Source organism: Scomber scombrus, chromosome 2 (genome assembly GCF_963691925.1).
Source record: "Scomber scombrus chromosome 2, fScoSco1.1, whole genome shotgun sequence".
Lineage (NCBI taxonomy): Eukaryota > Metazoa > Chordata > Actinopteri > Scombriformes > Scombridae > Scomber > Scomber scombrus.
Genome location: NC_084971.1, coordinates 18,385,335 through 18,403,415, shown reverse-complemented (window position 1 = coordinate 18,403,415; position 18,081 = coordinate 18,385,335). Strand labels below are relative to the sequence as shown.

The window sequence follows — 18,081 nt, the reverse complement described above, 5'->3', positions numbered from 1 at the left end:
ACTGACGGTTTCAACAAGTGGAGAGGGTGACTGGGAAACAATGGATATCTTTTACTGTTTTACGAAAATAAAAGTACATAACAGCACGTTTGTAGACGATTTTTAATATGATGCCAGTGGTATAGGTGTTTTAAGTACAAGAACACCTTAAACGTATTGGTGAAAAGTTGTACATTTACACAACAAATTTGCAGGGTTGGGAAAGTGACTTTGGAAATGTAATAGGTTACAGAATACTAGTTACCATTTAAAAAAATGCAATAAGTAATGTAACTATTTCAGTTACTTAATCAAAGTAATGTAACTTATTACACTCGATTACTTTTTTATTACTTTTCTAATTTTTCGCAAATTAACCCATTTCCCCATTGAGGGACTAATAAAGAAATATCTTATTTTATCTTATCTTCTAACAAATGTTTTCAACTCTTAGGTTAAATGTACCCATTAAGACCACCAAAATCTTAATTCAGCTGATTTTCACGGATACTGACATGATTTATTAGTGAGATAATTTCGTATAAAGCAAGATTTCTCTCATTTGAAAATGTATTCATTAGTTCATGTAGATTTTGGAATATAAAATAAAGATATTTTAAGGAAAGAGTCCAAAGTCTGGCATGGGCTTAATTGGGACTGTGACACCATTTAAGCCCATGTGTTTTCCAAATAAGGTACACGTCATGATTTATTTACAAAATATAAACACATATTGTTTTCAAAGAATTAAAAACAGCAATATATGTATTCAGTAACATGTTAAATATTAAAAATGAGGACAAAACCTTCCTCCTTAGCAAAATCTGGTCTGACTTCAGATGTAACCCCCTTTGTCATCATCAACATTTTCATAAGTAACTGTAATTAGTGACACATTTTTTTCATTCTCACATGGTTTAATTTCAATAAATGTTCAATTGTTTCAGTATTTCACCCAAAATCAATGATTAGAGAAAAAGTCTTGTTTTTTCTTCTTTCTTCTCCATTAATCATCTCATGGCCGGTAAGATTCATCTGGTGACCCATTGGAGGGTCCCGACACCTAGGTTGGGAACCACTGGACTAAACTCGCTGACTATATAAGATGTTGAAACTAGCGCCACCTCCAGCAGCTACAACAGTAACATGTTGCTTACACACCAATGCTTCAGTATTAATAATCTAATGATGTTATATATAATAATATATCAGTCAGAGGGACCAAACAATACTTTTACTTTAATATTTTTGACTACATCAAGCTGATAATACTTATGTGCTTTTACTTAAGTATGACTTTTAATGCAGGACTTTTACTAGTATGCAGAAGTTGAACATAAATGCATCCAAAAAATCTACTGTGAAAGGGCCCATTCCACATGACTAGGTTTACTCTCAAGACGTTATGTGCTGATAATACTTTAGTACTTTAACTTACTGCAGATAAAGCTTTGAATGCAGGACTTGTATTCGTAACAGAGCATTTCTGTATTTCCACTTATCCTTCAGTAAAATGACAAGGTCCTTTTTTTTTTTCACCCCAAACCCAATTAAATTACCACAGGATAATTATGTTGTGGAGACCATGATTAATTTAAATGTATTCAATGTGTGTATGTTTGTGCCTGCAGATGAACTGATGACTAATATTCACATTGCTGACAATCACACAGGTTTGTCATGAAGTTGGAAAAAAGGACATTTAATGAGTGGAACCATATGATTTTATTGGACCATTGACATAAATTATACAACAAAGAATGTGATGTGAATTCTTGTTTAAATGATAAAAGTTATCCAGGATACAAAAGCAAACAAAACTGATATAAAGCACACATTGACGCAACCTATTTCTCTTCCTGAATCACGGAACTACTAACAAGTGAGACAGAGAAGATTCAAGTCTTCTTTTTGTTGGGCAGACTTCGAGTAACCTGTATTCATATTACCAAAGTTAGACTATGTACAGCTGTGTTTAGTGGATGGTTAAAACTTACTACCGTCAGGGCTGCATGTCAGTGACGCATGCTATCTGGAAACCATCAGATGTGCATCAAACATTTGTAATACAGGTATTTACAGTATATTCACACATTTAAATTAATTTTAAATTAGAATGTGCAGATTGCAGTTCTAAATGGAAAGAAGTAGTAGAAGTATTTTTTAAAAACACTATCCTTTTTGGTTCCAACAGCAAACAGCACCAACAACTTTATGAGTACTTCAGTTCAGGGGCACGGAGATTCTCTGACTGTACTTCAAAGAGCCGAGTCTGTTTTTAATTTAAACTTTGCAAAGACTGATGTAAAGATATAAATTATAAATGATAATTAAATGATGATTTTAAACTTATTTTATCCACTGCTTTTTAAATAATTAACTGTAAACACTGTAGGTTGATGGAGGAAAACAGTAACTTTAAGCTCACTAGCAATGTGTCTCATCTTGTTTATTTGACATCGTTTATCACTGTGGAAATTACTTAAACATGTCAAAAATAATTGAACTACACTGACTCCATGAACTGCCACTTCACCTGTCACTCAAACATACCAATGAAGATGTCATGAAGAGATGTTGCTGTTTTAATAAGGATCAAGTTTACAGTATGAAACAAAATCAACGTCGACTGTTCTGCAGCAAGACCTGAGACAACAAAATGTTGATCACATTCAGTCACGACCACATAAATACTCTGGTCATAAAGATCGCCGCCCTGACAGCCCTTGACACCCACACATCACACAAACTGATACTATCTCTTCCGTTTCCTTTGTTTTATGATAAACAGGTTCTCATCGGTTGGGTACATCTGTTCAGCATGTTTCTTGCTAGCAATCATGCGGGCAGCATCTTTCTTCTTCTTCCTGTTTTCTCTCTCCTGGTTCTTTGACTTCGACCCCTGCATCTTCCCTGTTACAGTCCAGCAAAGACCGTCTGGTCTGCTATCTCTGTGTCCCTCTAGAAGAACTTTCTTTGATTTCTTCATCCTCTTAATCTTCTTCTTCTTCTCTATTTCCTCTCCTCTGCCTCCACCTCTGGGAAAGTCATCCGCTTCATCCAAAATTAGTTTACCTGTTGGGACCTGGTTTCTTGAGGTTGGCACGGGTCTCTTGGGTTTCCATGGTTTTCCTGCACCGATACTTTCTTGCTGTTTGGACTTGCTGTGTTCATTTGTTTTCGATTTCACATCAGTAAAGTCATCGTCAGCAAAAAAGACGTGGCTGGAGCTCGGTTTGTAGTTGTTAGGGGTATGGTGAGGTGTATGGTTAGACTGGTGGTTGTTTTTGTGATGGCTGACTTTCTGTTTCTTCTTTGATGGTCCTGGGGTGAGAGGGGCCTGAGAGCTAGCACAGAGAAAGCCACTTTTCTTCAGGTCTGTGGAAAACAGAAATAAATAATTTAAGGATTTATTTTGTCTTTTGCCTCTCATGCGGGATACTGCTATGGCACCATGAGCCAAAGTCAGGTCAGAAAAAAGACAGGGTCAATATTCAATCCAACTCAAGTTAATGTTACACCATTGAAAATTGCACAATCAAAATTGGAAACTCATAAAGCCATATTCAGTCATAAAGGTCACAGGATTTCAGCTTACAAACTTGGTGTATCTGAGCTTTGCTGTAGCATAATCACATTGGAGCAATACTACTGGAGCAAAACATATTTCCTTATGTTTTTGTTGATTCATTGAGATTACTTGTTAACCACACATCAATGTTTGAATGCATTCATCTTAACAGTAAAAATTATAGCCTATGAGTCAACTTTTTGACAATAACCAAAAAGAAAATATGTGTGACTTACCATTAACCTTAATCTTTATCCTGTGTTGTCTACGCTTGATGTCTTCCACAGTGTCGTAATGGTTGATGAATGGGGTGCTGGGATAAGTTCCATTAAACATCCTCTGTCGTGTACATGCCTGAGGAAAACACACAAATATTTGGCAGCATGTGCAAACACACAGAGAATTCACATGAAAACACACTGATAAATATATGCACAGAAAAATAAATCACATACAATAATGGCGCTTTTCCACTACACAGTTCCAGCACGACTCGCCTCGACTCGGCTCGCCTCGACACGGTTCCAGAACAGACCTTTTCCATTACAAAAAAGTACCAACTCAACGTGGGCGGGGTCGTCATAGCACGGATCCACGAAACTGCTGTGACTTCGTTTTATACGCGACACAAAACACATAAACAATGGAGGACATTGAGGCAGTGGTGTAATTGCTGCTGTATGTGGCTTTTTGTCACACACAAAGCAAGAAAATTGAGCCGTATAGCTGTAACGCTGCTGCCGGTATTTAAAAATGCCGGGTTTGATTCTTGTGTGGGACGGCCCACGACTCTTCCAGCGACAACTGTTCTGACCAATCAGTGGCCGTCAGTCTGTTGACGTCACATTTAGTATCGGCTTGGCTCGCTTGGAACCTCACCAGAGCAAGTACTAAAAAAGTACCAGGTACCACTTTCCCTAGTGGAAACGCAAAAAAAAACAAGGCGAGGCGAGTCGTGCTGGAACTGTGTAGTGGAAAAGCGCCATAAGGGATACAGAGGTTGAGGATAATAACAAGCTGAAAAAATCTTTTACCACTTGCTCAATAAAGATACTTTGATATGTACATATGTTTTGGTCATAAACCCTCTTCAGGTATGAAGGCGATACCTGAAATCACCTGAAGAAGGTCCTTGACTGACACATTTAATATGTCAAAGTATCTTTATTGAGTGAAGACCACATGGGGGTGCCTTCTTCTTTTCAGAATGTGGCGACTCCACTAACACACGTCTATGACAAAGGCTAAGCAGGTGTGCAGGAGTTTTTTTGATTCAAGGTTCAAACATTTGTATGTGAAATGTGTTGCTCCCTCCAAAAAGCTCTTCTGTAACACAGACATAATGAATAACTTCAAGAGTAAGAATAGTGGTGAAAACTGAACTTATCCAACAGTTTGTCCTTTCTACCAACAACTCATAGAAGAAATGTTTACAGTTGCGCGTGAGTAAAATAACCTTAAATTCTATTTTATACTTTGAACAGTTCCTGCTCACAATGTTTTCCATCATTCTGGGCTTTATTTTAGTCCAGAGGCCAGAAAGAAGCACTGGAAATGGTTAATTCCTGCACATGTAATAAAAATAAAAGCTACTTACGTGGCCAAAGTGTCCTTTCCTGGAGCAGTTGTAGCAGTAGGCAGGGGTTCGGCCCTGGTCCTCTCCCCGCTGCTTCACAGGCGGACCTGTCCTAGTCTAAAATACAAGGAGACAAAATTAAAAGAGACTGTTACTGTGTTAAAATTCAAAATGCTTTCTCTCAATGATCGTCTAAACCTGCCGGATACAATGAAACGTGGTGGTTTAATCTTCCACATCATTCCCATGCTCTCTATTGATACGGGCTGCTGTGTATTGTACGGTGAATATGGGTGCTGATATAAACTGGTGATTACTCGGGCTATAGTTAGAGGCCTGTAATGACCCTGTATGATAAGTAACTGTGTGTGTGTGTGTGTGTGTGTGTGTGTGTGTGTGTGTGTGTGTGTGTGTGTGTGTGTGTGTGTGACATGGGGTCCCGTCCCCTATGGGCCAGTGTTCTGAAAGCCTTCCATGCTCCAGCGCCCACAGCAAATATACACTGATAAAGAGAGAGAGAGGAGACAAAGGCACAGTGCATTTACTGCTAATGTTACACACACACACACCTAATGCCATTCTCTGAAACACACACACAGCTGCACACACCTTCACACACATCTAAGGTGCCCCCTCCCTCCTCTCTTCCCCTGATTCCGAGATTACAAATGATTTGTGCCCCACGTCATTTCTTAAACATAGCTTAGCTAACCTCCCCTCCTTTTCTTCTCCTCTCCCTTCCTCTTGCTTCCCTCTCTCCTCCGTACACACCCCTATGTCCCCACATCTACCCCTCACACTTGTTTCCCCCCCCGCCCCCTCTTTTCCGCTTGAGTAGTTTTGCGGCAGAAAGGATGAATGCTATTAGAGCGTCGCGTCATTATCGGGTCAGGCCGGCCGGGCCCATCTCCATCACAAAGGCCAGGAGATCACAGACCTTTTGCGAGCACACACACACGTACACGCACGCACACACCCTAAGGAGATCACAGTCCCCGTCTCAAGCCCACCCCCCACCCCCGACCTCCACCTTCCTGCCCCTCTTCCCATTCATCTTTCATGTAAATTGGCTGTAGGTCTCCCTCTGTCTCTCTCTCCCTGACCTTGGGCTTGTGTTATCTCAGCATACTCTGAACCAGCACGAAAGACAGAATGAATGAAAGCACAGGAGAGAAGAAAAAAAAGAAGAAGAAATGAAATCCCGTCCAATTCTTCCATCAACCTGTGATAGTTGTCTGAAACCTGTGTGTGTGAGTGAGAGAGTGTGCGCCTCATACAATATTAATTAACTGGATGAACCTTCATCCCTCTCTCATTCCTGCTCTCTGATTTCATCTAGCGCCTCCTATCAGAGGAATCTAAATAGCTAACAGAGTTTGGGCCTGAGGGATCATATCAGTTTGGTGTCTTTCTCTTTCTCACTCTCTAGTGAGGAGTCCTAGAGAGTCTGGCTGTGCAGTTAAAGTCAATTTTGCATAGTTTTAGACAGTTTTAGAGCCACCAGTCATCATGTGCAGGGAATTTGTTTCAGCTCAGCATCAAACTCGACACACGGTTCTTTGTTTAATGTCATTCGAATCCAATCCACTAATTCTGATTCACTTATTGTAGCGGTTAAAAGCTCAATCGTTATTTGCTTGGGTCACACATCAACACGCACACTTCCTAAACCGAACTGATTCGGATTTTCAAATTGGATAAACGCGGTGACTGTTCCAGAAAGGTCACATTTCTCATAGAAACATATCTGGTTTCTGGTTAAATCTGAGCAGAAGAACAGACTCTGCATTTACAGAGTCGGGCATTATTTTATATTTACAACACTAGACTTAAAAGTTTAATAGTTTAGCTCTGAAACCTAACAAGCGATGTAATAAATGGCATACTGATTGGTTGGGATCCCATCTCTTCCATCTAATTCTCAGAGGATGTTTTCCAGATCTTGTGGCAAAATCTTAAACTTATAAATGGTAGGCTTTAAGTAATCAGGCTGAAATTTCTTAAAAGTGATTTTTTTTTTTTTTAAATTCCGTAATCAGAGGAGGGGAGTAGAAAAACATTGTTTCTCCAGGTAGATTTCTCCTGGAAAATGCAGATGTCTCGGTCATATATACAGGTAATCGGGTTTATAATCTGCCTTTTACAAACATACGTGCATGAAAAAGACAAAGAAAGTAACAGTGCAGAATGAAAGGAGAAATGCTTTCATTGAGTAATGTGATCCTCAAAAATGTGTCTAAAACTGAAACTAACACAAATTAGCTAGAGGTCTAAACAAGTTTACTCTAGTCTGCTATCTGAAAATGTGCACTGTTATCGTCATATATAACAATTATCACGTTGAACAGTAAAGTTATATTACATTTATTACGGACATCTTTCCTACTATCATCTTGGCCTAATCTGTTCATCTTCACATTCACTTGATCCCTCCACCATGAGAGGACAAAAAGGTTGCTGTGGTTTAACTAACATCCTCCGAGTGCAGAGACAGCAGGAATGATCTGTGTCTGAGCCTGCTGATGTGACATGAGGAGCTTCTGGAGCAGTTTAGAGATACTTTGCCAGTCAGACAAAAAGAGGACTGAAGCTGGGAAGAGGACTGACGGTTTAGGATGTGTGTGTGTGTGTGTGTGTATAGGAGGGTGTTTGAGAAGGTCCTAAGGGCTTCGCTGTGTGGACATAGACAACCAGCCATCCGTGGCCTCTCATGCATGCACACACAGACACATGAGCGCTCTCTCTCTGTCACATACACACATACACACACACAAACAGTGTTTTCCCACAGTTGTCCCAACACATACTCTGTCTCTCTCTAAGCCTCGCTCTCCTATGCTCCTTGCCTTAGCTGCTGGTGGCAAAGCCGTGATAATCCTTCGGCCAACACAAAGCTCAGACTGTTACAGACTACAATCTGAAGGAACACACACACACACACACACACACACACACACACACACACACACACACACACACACACACACACACACACACACACACACACACACACACACACACACACAGAGTTATCAAACACAATCCGAGAAGCAAACAGGCTTGTGTGTGTGAGAGGGGGTGGGATCTGAACAGTAACGGGTGGTGGGAGCGAGGGGGCCGGGGCCAGCGGCGCTGTTTTGCATATGTTATTGCAGCAATGGGGAGAGGTTTGCATATGTTACTGGACCCACAGGGGACCAACTCTGCATGCTTTATCATAGAAAACAGCCTCACAACACAACACAAGACTACTGGGTTCATACCAAAACAAACAGATCTGTGTGTGCAACATGGCAGTATGTACATATTAGGTTAACGCGGAGGGTTAATTAGACAGTTGTGAATTAGTGAGATGAAATGGCTATAAGGTGAACATCTTCTCAAACAGAGCGCAAAAAATTAACTGCAGATCATTAATCCTCTTATTGTCTTACCGTCATGTGGGGATTTGAACTACGCTATTTACAAAACGGTAAAGAAATTAATTATAACGTTTACTCTCACTCATGAAGAATCAGACGTTCTTAGGAGACTGTTTAAGGTGAAGGTGTTCATGTGTGGTTAGAAAGCCTACAGAGGAGGATGAGGAGAAGGGGGGGTGTCTTCCAAAAAACCAGATGTGATTCCTGCCCCCTTTGTGTCTGCCAGTTCACAAAGACTCAGACCGAAGGCCTTAACCCTGCGCCCTGATAGCACTGACGCTTGCACACAAATTCCCAGAGGCTCTTCCTATCTCGTCCCGTCAGTCAGTCAATCAGTCTGAAGACAATCAGCAGGAGTCCTGATTTTCTCTTTAGAGGGAGGGAGAGAGAGAGAGAAAATGCTCCTGGAATGTAATGATAATGTGATTCATGGGTGAACGGTGGCGGGGTTGCCACCACTGGAGAAAACCCCCTTTTGGGGCAGCAACTGGAGGTAATCTGGTCACACTGTGGAAGGCGGAACAGAGGATACAAGCTAATCTATTCAAATCAAGTTATTGAATATCTGTTCTTAGAGCTCACTGCTGAGTTCAGTGGCTTTTCTCTCGTGTTTTAAGGAAATACAGTTGATTCCTTGCAGTTGGACTGAGATGACATGTGGACATAGGAGACAGACCTAGAGACAGACCTTACATGCTACAGTCTCTTATGCCCTGGTCAGGATGTTAAACCCCGATTCTACATCTCAGCCAATCAATCGCACACAAACATACACACACTTGCAGAGGCGCAAAATCGACACTATCCAGCTAAGCGGAAAAGCACAATGACCGGCAAGGCCTGCAAGACCTCTGATAACGCACAGCACCTGTGTGTACGAGTGAGTGTGTGTGAACGTGTGTGTACATTCCTATGGTTGTGCGTGTACATTCAGCAGTGTACATGAAAACACCTGTGCCACAGACTAAACACCCACTGCAGGGTCCTCGTCTTCCTCATCTGACAGAAGGTGACAATGTGTCTGCAACTTTTGAGGAGAATCACTGACATTTTTCATTTTTATTTATTGTTTTTAACGGTTTTAATTAATCATTTTGTTATTGCTGTCGACAATAACCTTTGTTTTCTAACTGATGTTTTTCTTGTGTACTCTGTTGACTGTTAAGACTAGTATGTTTTGGGAGGTCACTGAGGCCAAGGAGGTAAGATGTATACATGATTCACAGTGTCCTCTGTTTGATTTCAGTTGAATCTTTGTTCAACTTCTACAGTCTAAAAAAATATTTTAAAAAAACAAAGGCTAGTCTGTTTGTTTTGCACTGCAAGCTAAACTCCAAAACAGTGCAGAATGAACTGATCCGAATGAATTTTTTAGCTGGATTTAAGCTGTTAATTGGTGGACAAGGCCAGTGTATGTACACCAGTTAACTTTTAAACACTGTCTCAAACTGCCGCCCTCTGCCCTGCACTGCACTTCATTAACTGTGCTAACTAAATGACCTGCAGGTCTTTACTTTCTGTGCCCTAATGCTACTTGTCTAGTTTGGAGACACATGAAAACCATTTCCTTTTAAAAATGGACCCTTCACCCGCCCCCCCGCCCCTGTGCCGTCAGTGTCGAAGTCTGAGGGAGAATAGAGAACGCGAGCCTTTTGACATGGCAGAGGTGGGAAGGCTGGAGCCTGAACCGTACAATGATGAGACAGCAAAAAGCGCTCACTGAATGGATGTGGATTTAGAGGATTTTTACAGAGCACTGTTTGAATTGAGCGCATTCTTGTAAGAGGAGCGAGAGAAAGGGGTCAGCCAGACAGAGGGAAGGACAGAACAAGAAGTGGAATAAAGGTCAAAACTTAAACCCCTAACTTTAAGTTCAGCAGAAAGAACGAAAAGACTCACAGCTGATATTGTTCATTTTTATTTCAACTAATTTGTGAGATATTGGCAAAGAAGCATTCCCTCATATAAGATGGTTTCTCACTATTTATTTCGATTACCCCCTGCTGTTTTAATAACAACATACACACTTCTATAACAAACTTGCACATTTTTAATGTGTCTTTCACTAATGTATCTGTGTGTGGTGGTGTATATGTATATATTTGACAATTTAGAATTCAGCTTGTACTTGATGTCACTTGTCTTGTCTATTCACATATTTCTGTGTTTATCTTATGTGGCATTTGGTTAACATTTAGCTCCTTTTTTAATGGTTACAGTTAATTCATATTATCAATAATTGTTCAATAATGTCATACAAACAGACAGAAAATAATCCCTACACATACTTAAGTTACTTTTATTCTGTTTGGACATGGCAAAAAGAAGAACAAGATGAAGCATCAGCAGGTGGACATTTTTGGTAATTCTGGAAAGATAATTATTACCCAGCACCCTGCCAAAAATGTATGGATGTGCTTGAGCTTCCTGCTGATTAAACCATAATACTGATGGGACTCTGAAGGAGGACAGAAGAATAAAACTTGTTTTTTTATGGTAGCGGTACACAAACTACATAACCATCCTGCAGATGTACAGTGACAATTAATCCGCAGAAACAATTTATCCAACTGAGAATGTCTTAACCATGTGCTGGATCAGAGTGCAGTTTTCTATTTGACCACTGAAGCGCGCTCTAACTCCACACAGCACACTGAAAGGGTCCCGTGGCCTACTGCTGAAGTGAGACAGGTGAGGTAAAGGGAAAAGATGCACTCAGTCATCATCATTATTAACATGTATTTAACAGTCAAAGCTTTAGATAAAAAAACCACACTCTAATCATTTCTGATGCAACTGAAGGAGAAAAAAAGCCTTTAAAACTGATCCAGAGAATGATGATGTTTAATGCTCTGTAACCAATCATGATTTGACATAGTTGTCTGTCGAGGACAAACATTTTCAAATTTATTTCAAGTTTGTGTGATGTGATTACATTTGCTTTAAATGTGAAGTCAGTTCTATGTAGAGCACCAGGACTTTACTGACAGCTGCTTTTATGTAGCTGATCTTGTCTTTTAGGTCACAATGGTACAAAAAGCGCAAGTTTGCAATGAAACAATTACCTAGTAACACAATGACTCAATCACAGTCAATAAACTTCTATATCATTTTTAGAAATACACAGATCACTAACTGTTGATAGATACTGAGACAAAACATTGTCTATGCTACAACGATTATTTGTTATATCTTTTTTTTTTCCTATTGTGCATTGGTTTTTTAAGTGTTGCACTTGGTCTGTTAGGATTTCTTACTTTCTTGTATGTTGCATTGTGCTTTTGTAAAGTACTTCATGACTAATGTCTACGAAAAGCACTATACAAATCATTTTTCCTCATTATTATTAGTTGTCAGCTATTAAATCAATCACCCAATTAACCATTTTGATCATCTAAATGGGTGGAGTCATTTTTTTAGAAAATAATCTCAAAATTCTGTTTCCAGCTTTTAAAATGTGATATTTTTTTCTGGTTTCTTTAGTCCTCTATGACAGTTAACTGAATGTCTTTGTGTTGTGGACAAAACAAGACATTTGAGGAAGTCACATTGAGCTTTGGGAAACAGTGACTGACATTATTCACCATTTTCTGACAATTTATTGACTAGATAACTGATCAATTAATCAAGAAAATAAATTCACAATTCAATTGATAATGAAAATAATTGTTATTGGCAGTCCTAGTTTACATATTACTTTAATCAGTTGTAAAAATAGCAATAAATCATTAAATCATCAAAAAAGCAGTTTTAAAGAATAATAAAGATCAAATTTAACAAAAACAGTCAAATTAAAGAGTAACACGTCCATCAAGTTTCTATGTAACCTCACTTTCTTTAAAATGGTAAAAATCTATCTAACATGAGAAAATTTAGATTTTTTTTTAACAACTATTTTCAAGGCTAAAGGTCATATTTGCAACAACTAGTTTTTGTTAAACCAATGACAGAGAAAAAAGAAGAAATGAGCCGTTTTGAATTATAAAGAGTAAATGTTTTAGTTCTTAATTTATGTGCTTAAATTCCAGACGGTCAACCTGAAATGTCCGACTGTGTTAATGGGTCATTTTATTATTCTTTCCTATAGGAGTGTAATGGTATTTTCTTTTTTCTGACAATAAGAGGATTTAAGGGACAAAATGTCCTAACCTTGGGCTAACAAAGGCATGTGTGAATCAAGCGAAGAACCTTCTAGACAAAGACAGTGAGACAAAAAAAAAGTATAAAAAGGTAAATCATACTAAATGAAAAGAGAGAAAAAAGGCAGTCAGGTGAGAAAGAGGGACTCCAAATGGAGTTTAAAGAGGGGAGTTAACACGGCTTCATTTCTGTGTCGAACAAAAAGTTCACAGACTGTTTTTTTCATGATTACCCCGAAAGAGACAGACAGACAGACAGACAGACAGACAGACAGACAGACAGACAGACAGACACACACACACTCACTTACTCACTCACTCACTCACTCACACACACACCTGTCCCTGGGGAAGAGATCAATACACACACACACACACAGATACGACTGTGAGGAGGGAACCCGCTCAATACACACATACACACATACACACACACCACCGTGGGCAGAGGTACCGATCAATAAACACACACATACAGGTGTCACCACTACTATCTAAAGAGAGGCCAAATCAATGCTCACACACCGATATACCTGTACCAATCAGCTGCTCAGCGCTCAGATTCCCTCTCTCCTCTTGCTCTCTCTGGTCTGTTTAACCCTGCTTAATAAACTCAACCCTTTCTCATTTATTTCTCTCTCTTTCTCCTGCATCTCTTACAACAACACACATCTTCCCCTCTCTGTCTCTTGCCCATGCATAGTCTGCTATATAGGTCAATCATGTTGAATCGAACGTCACATGACCCCTGTCTTGCCCCACACACTGCTAACAAAAATTATTTACCTAGACGGGACAAAAATAACAACACGTGTAATGTTTGATTAGGATTTGATCGATGTTCAGAGTTCTACTAATTCAAAGGAGGGAAATTCCCACTTCAACTATTATAGCTGGTTAAAGAAAGAAAGAAAGAAAGCTTTGACTACCTGCGGCAGCCAGAGGGTGGCGCTCTAGTCTTAATCCAGCACTGCAGGGTCCTGACACTAACAAGAGGGAAAAAAAGTCACTGTGACTGTGTGACTGTTTGTGTGTGTGTGTGTGTGTGTGTGCTTGTGCGTGTGTGCGTTGCATGCATGCATGCACGCATTTATGCATGATCTTTACATGCATTAAAGCAGCCTTCATACAGACAGCCGGTCACTCTACTTGCACCTTGTGGCCTTTCCTGATCGTTCTCCATTCGTCCGTCTCTGCCTTCATCGTACTCCTTCTTCCCTGTCTTCCATCTCTTTCTCTCTCTCCTTCCCTACTGCTGAAACCATGTATTGCCTCTTTCTTGTTGTTCTCTTTTCCTGTGTTGGTGGCTGGTTGGTAATGATGAAAGTACTTGTTTTTTCCATGTTCATCCTTTGTATAATATTTCTCCTGAAAACACTCAAAGACAGTGTGCAGCATAGTGCAAGAGCAGTAAGTCGATTGACAGAAAATTAATACTGAATTTTGAAAAATAATTAATCATTTAGGGGGGTTTGCTGCTTTTCTCTTCTGTTAATAAATGTGAATTTATTCTTAATCTTCAGGCTTTTGATTCTTTATTGGACAACACAACCAGTCTGAAGACATCATCTTGGGTGTTAAGAATATGATGCATTTTTCACATTTTTATGCAAAATGATTATTTGATTAATTGAAAAAATCCAAACAGATTAATCCATAATGAAAATAATCAGTTGCAGCTCTGTGCTACACTTCTGGGTCCATTTTGCATATGTTGTATTTTTAAATTCTTGTGGTTGATTGGCTAAGCACAGACAACGTGACATCACTCACATTTGTGGAGCAGCTCCAATAGAATTTACGAACAGTAACATTTTCAGCAATCTAAATCATCAATGATGAATATAAAAATGTTGGTGTTAGACTTAAACCTTTGGCCTCTGCCTACAGTCTCCATTTTGTATTCAACAATCAAAAGGAATCCAAAACAGAGGGGGCATGCAGTCCCTAGACATGCGATTTGTGTACAGGGTGCAGGTGTGATCTCAGACAAGCCCCGATAACAAAACTGACTCAACCAGACACTCATCTTAGACTGAAGGTAGTTTGTAAGGATTTTTCAGACGACATTTTGTACAGTACTCGGTATGAAAGGTAACAATTCACAAAGATAGAAAGAGGGAGACAGATGGGTTCTGCAGGAAAAGGAGCCACCCCAAGCTGCAAAGCTGTATGCAAAAAAAGAAGTAAAACCAGGGTATCTGTGGGCGTACGTGGGTGAGTGAAAGAGAAAGAGAGACTGAGAAGTAAACCCGTTCTTCACAGCAAAAAAGCAAATATTTTTATATAAATATTACTCTTGTAAAAATGCCTTCAACTCCATTTGAGTCAGACAAGCTGAAAATGTTGTGGATAGCTTTTTACTCCATTTACTGCTCTATATATTTGTGTGCGTACGTGTGTGTTTGTCCATGTGTGTCAGTATCTTACTTTCTCAGTAAATACCCCAGGGCTTTGTGGTCTATACTGTGTGGTTTGGAGGAGTTTGTTAGTTGAGGGCCAGGTGCAGGCAGACAACACATACACTCACAGAAGATAAACGGACCCAGCACACACACACACACACACGAAGGATAAATGGACCCAGTAGCAGGGAGGTCTGACAGAATGCCTTTTCACACCTGGCTGAGCCCAGCGGAAGGTGACAGAGTCACATCTCCCAAAGCGAACACACACACACACACACACACACACACACACACACACACACACACACACACACACACACACACACACACACACACACACACACACACACACACACACACACACACACACACCTTCTCACATTGGGGAGTTCAGGGTCATAAGCAGCATCATGAATAAAATGAGGCTGTCTTAAACAGAAGGAGCCCCGTGTATGCATGTGTGTAGGTGTGTTTGTGTGTTAGAGAGTGTGTTTGTGTCTGTGCAGGCCCCTAAACCCCATGCCAGTTTGGATCTGTAACGACCTTCTGTTCCCAGTGCTTAAATGGCTTAAATACTTCAATTAGACCTGGGTCACAATCCACCACCCGTTAAAGCACGCCATCACACACAAACACACACACAGAAACACACCAAAATGATGAGTTTTTTTATCATCTTGCGATGTGACCAAAGCCTCTTTGGTCAGTGTATTTTCCTCTTGTGAAAGTGAAACTCTACAATAAAACAGAGCATCCCGTAGTAACACATAAGCAACAATTAAACTCAACTCCCATTTTCTCTGCATGCGTCTCCCCTGGAACTTCTCTGTCCCGCTCCCTCCTCCTCCCTCCGTCTCTCCCGCCGTGCTACCCTAGCGCTAACGATGCTGCCTTTTCATTAGACAGCCCCTGCTAATTAATCTCCATAGAGGAGAGTGACAGACCTCCCCCAACACACACACACACACACACACACACACAAAGTGCACGCCAAGATATATGCAAACACACACTCTTCTTCCCTCTCTCTCACTCCCTCGTCCCGCGTGGCGTTGGCAGCCCATTTCATGCTTTATCACGTCTTTTAATTGACAAACAAGCTGCTCTTTTCTCTTAGGCTGAGGTCTATATCACCCCTCGCTCAGATGCACACACACACACACACACACACACACACACACACACACACACACACACACACACACACACACACACACACACACACACACACACACACACACACACACACACACACACACACACACACACACACACACACACAAGTAAGCAGCCAAGTAAGCAGCCAAGAAAACTAGTTATCTTTTCAGATTTCAGAGACGCACACACATAAGCAAATACCTCCCCGCTGACATATGGCCCATGTGACTGTCACACAGTTTTCTACTCTTTGACACATTTACGCGCACACACACACACACACACACACAGATATGTGACATGTGCACTTGAAAATTAAGCAAAAATAAATAAATAAATTTTAAAAAAGCAAAAAAAGGTTTGCATCACTCTCGGCACTTCCTCAATCTTTTGTGATGTTTTTTCCCCCCCGCCATGGTTCACTCATCTGCTACAGGGTAAGGTCAATACCAATCACAACTGACTTATTGATTATGACTGATCATGTCACACCTTCACCTTCACGAAGCTCCTGGAAAAATACTTTTTTTGTGGCAGACTTTCAGAAGTTCCACATTATGCTAAACTACACATTAGCTGTTTTCTGTCATACTTATCAAATCAATGTTAGACACCGCATGAAGATTCACACAGGACCCCAGTGTTATCAGTGGTCAGAGTTTGGTTTGATTAATACAGCTTTTGTGAAGTGTATCATATTCTTTTTAAATTAATAAGCTCTGTCACTAATCAAAAACATGTCCATTCCCGGAGCTCTGTTAATACATTAATATTTTGTGCAATTTTGGAGACCTATTTTGTGCTGTAAGATTTACAATATGTCTATTCTGATGAGGTACGTTCTGCAAGAAGAAGATTTGAGAAGCGTCACCACCCTAAGTGGGCCGGGTTGAGTGTGTTGCTGGCTTAGTCGCCCCCTCCAGCACCACCACCACGTTCTTTTACATTTCTCTGCTGTTAATTGGGAGTCTGGGACATAACTACAACATCCAGTAATATTTTGCCAAATGTGACACGGGTTGTGTCCAAACTCTTATTACATTCAACATAGGCTGCTTTTAGTTTAAATCACTGATTGTAAAGCACATATAAATCTATAAATGTCATATTTTCACATTCAGGGTGGCATGACAATTTTCCCACTGTTCTATTTTTCTCCTTTGCCCTGTTAAAAAAAACACTTTTTATCATGAAAACATATAAGAAAAAAATGTCCTCTGGCCTGTTCGTTACTCTCAGAATAATGACTGGGAGACAACATTGACTGTTGCCCAAGTTACTGCGACTCCATTGTGTCCCTTCCCCCACAAAATTGTGCATACCTAAGTTTCCATACTGTCAATAAGTAGTCTTAACAATTTGCATGAGGGCACTTGCACCTCCATCAAGACATGAAGTCTTTATTTACAGTCTTGATCAATACTAGCCAGTGATAATGAAGGTGCATCTTCATTGACTACTATTATGATGAAGTAAATGCATGGAGCTTGTGCATTTAACTTGTGGGTAGACCCGGTTACCAAAATACTTGGAACTGTGGATTTTCTGTGTTGATTTTGCTTAAATGTTATGCTTTGTATGTAGGACTGACAGTTTTGCTTTTGTCACACAACACTCACCGTGATGTGGTACTGTCTCCAGATCTCCGGACAAGCCTGAGAAGAGAAAAGAAGACTCTGTTATACAGTCATCAAACACACTCATTTATACAGCACATGAAAAGAATAAAGAGGCTTAAAAAGAGGAAAGTAAAAATGCCAAATGATAACCTGTCATGTGTGTGGGATACTGTAGTAGAGACACAATAAGAAAGAAACATGTAGGCAGT

At 40.1% G+C, this 18,081-nt stretch overlaps 1 protein-coding gene across 1 annotated transcript in view; it reads right to left on the bottom strand.

The window, feature by feature from the left end:
* Nucleotides 1-1,694: 1,694 nt before the first annotated feature.
* The window catches only part of zcchc7 (zinc finger, CCHC domain containing 7), a 55,438-nt gene continuing 39,051 nt past the window's right edge, over nt 1,695-18,081 (bottom strand). The window contains exons 7-10 of the mRNA XM_062429330.1: nt 17,873-17,908; nt 5,148-5,243; nt 3,787-3,904; nt 1,695-3,357 (exon numbers count right to left, since the gene is read on the bottom strand). Coding sequence (XP_062285314.1) covers nt 2,735-3,357; nt 3,787-3,904; nt 5,148-5,243; nt 17,873-17,908 — 873 coding nt within the window. The 3' untranslated portion in view covers nt 1,695-2,734. The remainder of the gene's footprint in view (nt 3,358-3,786; nt 3,905-5,147; nt 5,244-17,872; nt 17,909-18,081) is intronic.